The sequence below is a fragment of the Nicotiana attenuata genome, chromosome 10 (assembly GCF_001879085.1).
Source record: "Nicotiana attenuata strain UT chromosome 10, NIATTr2, whole genome shotgun sequence".
NCBI lineage: Eukaryota > Viridiplantae > Streptophyta > Magnoliopsida > Solanales > Solanaceae > Nicotiana > Nicotiana attenuata.
Window position 1 is genome coordinate 41,701,712 of NC_031998.1, and position 6,054 is coordinate 41,707,765.

At 35.3% G+C, this 6,054-nt stretch overlaps 1 protein-coding gene across 1 annotated transcript; it reads left to right on the forward strand.

Annotated features, from left to right (window-relative positions):
* Positions 587–5,253, forward strand: LOC109233378 (laccase-4-like). Its single transcript, XM_019399230.1, has 6 exons — positions 587–744; positions 1,417–1,568; positions 2,297–2,541; positions 2,635–2,763; positions 3,444–4,370; positions 4,890–5,253. The coding sequence occupies exons 1-6, from the start codon at positions 658–660 to the stop codon at positions 5,018–5,020; spliced, it is 1,671 nt and encodes a 556-aa protein (XP_019254775.1). The 5' UTR covers positions 587–657; the 3' UTR covers positions 5,021–5,253.

Sequence of the window (6,054 nt, forward strand, 5' to 3'; positions counted from 1 at the left end):
ACACTAATCCCTTTAATACATAAAGCATTGGTAGCATATCGACTACTCACAATTACCAAATGATACCAATGCTTACTACCATTCATTTCATAATATAATTAATTAAAAACATGATTGTCTTGTTAAGAAACCCTTAATCCTGTTCCCAATGAAATTTCTAATCTTTTTTAGTTTGAATTATGTACTGTACTTAATTTGATTGTTTTCTTTTGAACAGAGACTTTTCTGTTGCATGTGGACATGAAGAAAAACAAGAATCATGGATAACTTTAGATCAATAATAATCAATTGGCAAAATGAAAATAAAGATTATTTTCAGACACTCCCAACAAACACACAAAAACACAAAAATAGCTTAACTAGCAAAATTATAGTGGGCCACATATTTTTAAACTTTATGTAATATACAAGAAATAATAGGGGGAAAATTACCTAAAAAAAGTTAGTTGTTGTTCGAGAAGTAGATTAGAGGGACCCCAATATCCATCTCATCACCTAACTAAAGAAAAATGACAGAGCAGCTAATTAAATTAAAGGACATTTTCACCTATATATACATTACGCTGTCATCTCTGAATGCAACAAGCCTAAAATATATCACAACTGAAAAGAAAACCATTTCTCTATTACTTAGTCTAAAGAGACAAAAAAAAAAAAATGGAATCTTGGGTTCGTATTTTCATTTTGTTTGCATGCCTCTTGCCAGCCTTTGTAGAATGCCGAATTCGACGTTACAATTTCAATGTAAGTACTACCACTACTACTAAATATTTTGCCCTACTTATAGTGTAATTCATGTAATTTAATTAACCCGTTGTAGCTGTTGTTGTTTGCCTTTTTCTCCCCCTTTAATTTCGATGAGGCGAACGTTTAAAACTTAAGCTACCAGTTTATAGAAGTTAAACTCGAAAACAATACGTAAATATTTTCAAGTACTACGTACTGTAATCTTCAATAACAATTACTTTTAATTTACGACCAATGTGCTAGTGATATACGTACCTTACCTTGTTATAGCAAGCTTTAGAAATGATTTGTTCTTAATGATCATTTTTATTTCAAAATAGTGGTCGTGTTTCTCTTATTATTTTGCCTTTCCATTCTAAAAAGAATTGACGACATTCTTTAGAAGTATTGAGCAGTTAAATCCACAGTTAATGTCACAAAGTATTGCTTTAGAATTGCTGGTAATAGCAATTAGATTTTTTAACGTAATAAAATCCAACTAGCAGAGGTGGTTGGTCCTATAAAACAAATTAGTTGACGCCAAACACTTGCAGAAAATCATTACTACTACTTTAAAACCATATGGAAGGTGAAGATAAATTGTCAAATCATACATAATAAGTACAATGACATTTCTACAAAAAAAACACAAATTAGATTCCTAGTAACGTAAAATGGTTGCTTTCGCAGGTAACGATGAAGAATACAACTCGCTTGTGTTCTAGCAAGCCCATTGTCACTGTTAATGGCAAATTCCCAGGACCCACAGTCTATGCTAGGGAAGATGACACTGTGCTTATTAGGGTTGTTAACCATGTCAAATATAATGTCTCTATCCATTGGTAAGTCAACTCAAATTCAATTGTACTTAAATGTTTTATACAATCAGTGTAGCTTAACCTATTATAGCAAGTTAATTATTTTTTATTCGATTACTTAAATTACATGATTGTGTAAATATTTTTTACATAGCTAATGCATAGAGCAGAAGGGGAGCCTTGGAACAACGGTAAAGTTATTTCCTTGTGACCTATAGGTCATAGTTTTGAGCCGTAGAAGCAGTCATTAATGCTTGTATTAGAGTAGGAGGTCTACGTCACATCCTTGGAGTGCGGCCCTGTAATAGCCCAACCCACCAGTAATATTGTCCGCTTTGGGCCTAGGCCCGCACGACATTAAACGTGTCACTAGGATCTAAGGCATGTTTACTTATATACTCAGCATCTCTCCCGTGTCGATACGAGATTCGCCTAGGGTGTCACATACACCCCCTCCTCCCCCAGGGACTCAGCTTCCTCGCTGAGGTTCCCCCCTCCCCCCTCCCTCCCCCTTTCAAGGTTGCACGTGGAGTGGCTCTGATACCATATGTAACTCCCCAACCCACTAGTGATAGGCCAAATACGGACAACACTAGTGGGTTGGGCTACTGGCATAAATGCGGAATGCACTGTACTGAAGGCTAATGCATAGAACATAAACTTTCTTAGAAAATCAAGATTTCCATCACTTTGTATATAATTCACTTGGTTCTATTTGCTTTACACAATCTTTTTCATTTGGTGTGTAATAGGCATGGAGTCAGACAACTTAGAACAGGTTGGGCAGATGGACCAGCATATATCACACAATGTCCAATTCAGCCAGGTCAAAGTTATTTGTACAATTTCACCATTACAGGTCAAAGGGGTACACTCCTTTGGCATGCTCATATTCTGTGGCTAAGGTCCACAGTACATGGCGCCATTGTTATTTTGCCTAAGCTTGGTGTGCCATATCCATTTCCAAAACCTGATCATGAAGCTGTAGTTGTTCTAGGTGAACATAAATTACTCCACTTTTTTGCTTAGAAAAAAAAAACATTTACTTAATTTATAGGGATTAAGATTAAAGTTTGATGAATTAATGCAGCTGAATGGTGGAAATCTGATACTGAAGCTGTGATTAATCAAGCCATTAAGTCAGGTTTAGCCCCTAATGTTTCTGATGCTCACACAATTAATGGTCATCCTGGACCCCTTTCAAACTGTCCATCCCAAGGTAACTATACTTTTAGCTAATTGGCTATATATCAAAATTTGTGTGTTTACTTATGTACACTTATAAGGTATAATTATTTTGCGCTATCAGGTTGAGTTATCTAAAATAACACTTAACTATTCCTAACAAATTTGATATGGTAACCTGTAAAAATTTAAATTATATGCACTGACAATATAAATTTTGTTATACACTATCAATGCATTTTAACTTGTTGCATGCAACAAATTATATGCCTTATTCTCCAGGTTTACTAATTTCACTTGTTAAGCACTGTAGTGATTTATAATGTGACCTGATTGTAGAAATATTTGCACTGTCAATATGTAGAAGTTAAAATCACTTAGAAAATAGTATAAAATCTGCAGGTTTAAGTACATTGATAGTTTAAATACATTGATGGTATCTACGATTAGTATATTTTAACATGTTGCAACAAATTATTTGTCTTATTCTCCAGGTTACTAATTTCAGTACTTATTAAGCATTATATTGAATTTCAAGGTGACCTGATAGTATAAATATTTGCACTATCAATTTGTAGAAGTTAAACACACATGGAAAATAGTATAAAACCTGTTGACTTATAGGGTAAAATACCTCTATTGCATATGAGTTAAATCCATCAAAATAACTCATGGGAAAAATGAAATTTTGATTTTGAATTATATGATATACAGGTGGATACACATTGAGTGTTGATCCTGGAAAATCCTACATGTTAAGAGTCATCAATGCTGCACTCAATGAAGAACTCTTTTTCAAGATTGCTGGCCACAAAATGACTGTAGTAGAAGTAGATGCTACCTACGTAAAACCTTTCAAAACAGATACAATTGTGATTGCTCCTGGCCAAACCACAAATGTAATTGTCACAGCTAATCAAGGTTCAGGAAAATACATGGTTGTTGCTTCTCCATTCATGGATGCACCTATTGCAGTCGATAACGCGACTGCAACAGCCACGTTACATTATTCGGGCACGTTGGCTAGTTCAGTCACTACCTTAACAAACACTCCACCAAAAAACGCGACCCCTGTGGCTAACAATTTTGTAGACTCTCTTCGAAGCCTCAACTCGAAAAAATACCCTGCTAAAGTTCCACAAAATGTGGATCATTCGTTGTTGTTCACAGTAGGGTTAGGAATTAATCCATGTCCAAGTTGCAAACAAGGTAATGGAAGCAGAGTTGTTGCTAGTATAAACAATGTCACATTTGTTATGCCAACTACCGCACTTTTACAAGCACATTTCTTTGGTATCAAAGGAGTTTACACAACAGATTTTCCTCAAAATCCTCCAATTAAATTCAACTATACTGGAAAACCACCAGCAAACTTGGCTACGACGAGTGGGACGAAGGTTTATCGGTTGCCATATAATGCAACGGTTCAATTAGTTTTGCAGGATACTGGAATTATAGCTCCTGAAAACCATCCTATCCATTTGCATGGATTTAATTTCTTTGCAGTGGGTAAAGGGCTAGGAAATTTTAATCCAAAAACAGATCCAAAGAATTTTAATCTTGTTGATCCTGTTGAGAGGAATACAATTGGAGTGCCTGCAGGAGGATGGGTAGCTATAAGATTCCGCGCTGACAATCCAGGTATACTATAGAAAATATGAAGCAACAACGTGTTATTTTTTTGTCATATCAGTGTATATAACTTAGAAGGGGAGCCTTGGCGTAACTGGCAGTGGCGGATCCAGGATTTATAGGTTGTGGGTGCTTCACTGATTTTAGTTTAAATTCTAGATGGCTAAACGTGGTCATATTGGGTGCTCATGGTTAATTATTGAAGTTTTTAGGTATTATTTATGAATATATTACACAATTTGGCCAAAGCCAATGGGTGCTTCAGCACCCATATGTCCAAAGGTGGATCCGCCACTGGTAACTGGTAAAGTTGCTGCCATGTCACCAGGAGGTTACAGGTTCGAGACGTGAAAATAGCTTCTTGCAGAAATACAGGGTAAGACTTCGTACAATAGACCCTTATGGTCCGGCCCTTCCTCGGACCCTACACATAGCAAAAGCTTAGTGTACCAGGCTGCCCTATTAGTGTATATAAGTTAAATTCATGACGCCTATATAATAGTTGTTAAATGTTTTATGAAATTGCAGGAGTATGGTTTATGCATTGCCATTTAGAGGTGCATACAACATGGGGATTGAAGATGGCCTTCCTTGTAGATAATGGCAAGGGTCCAAATGAGTCACTTTTGCCACCTCCAAAGGATCTACCAAAATGCTAAATTTGGATATTGCCATTCAAAAAGGAGTTAGCTCCTCCTCTTCACAACTTGATGCGAGCAAAATGTAGGAACACGGCAAATTATATGAGAGTCAATAATGCATTATATTGTATTCATTTCTTGAGTAAAAAAGGAATTTTTTTTGCTCAAGCTTCTCAATAATTATATGAAGTTTGTATGTATACATTTTTTTGCGGTTTTTAATAAAAGTTTGATAATGAGTGTTTCTTCTATCTCTTTCTCTTACTCCCAATGTGCCCTCCTGCAATTAGGTTTGTGTATGTTGTTAATACAGCAATGATTAACATCATCTCTGTCAACGGTACATGTTTAACAGAGTCACTGTTGAATTGGCTCCAAAAAATGTCAAATTCGTAGTTTTGGACTGTTTGTATCTTCACAATTGGAATTTAATACCTTACTAACTCGTGGGTTATTGAATGGTGATTTTTTAAGGAAACAAAATTATGTCACTCTGTGGCATATATACTTTTTCTTTTTTTAAAACTAAATTGCGCGGCCTTTTAATTTATTAAACTTCCAGAAAAATTGAGTACAGTTGAGAGGAAAAAGATCCCTACATCCTACCTTGAGAGTTTGGCATTCCAAACTCTATAGCATTTGATTAAAGCATAAGGAAACAAAAGTGGCATTGCACAATTGTCTACCTTTTTGAGGCTATCATGAGAGTTTGAATCTCAGTTTTGGGACGATTTGGCGGAGTTTTGAGGTGGTTTAAATTGAAAATTGGAAGTAGAAGATGGAACATGAAAATAAATGATATGTGTATCATTTATGTATCATATTTGTATCAAATGTGTATCACATGTATACCAGTGTGTGTGATACATGCGATACATGTGTCGCAGAAGAATTTTTTGAACTCGATTTTAACTACGAATTTTTTTATACCAAATCAGTCCAAATCACCTCCAATCTTCCTCAAAATTGTATATTGATTCATCTATATGTTTTCAATGAATTTTAACCATACCCATTGAAAAAGGTCATTTTTTGCTTCTTATATATATATA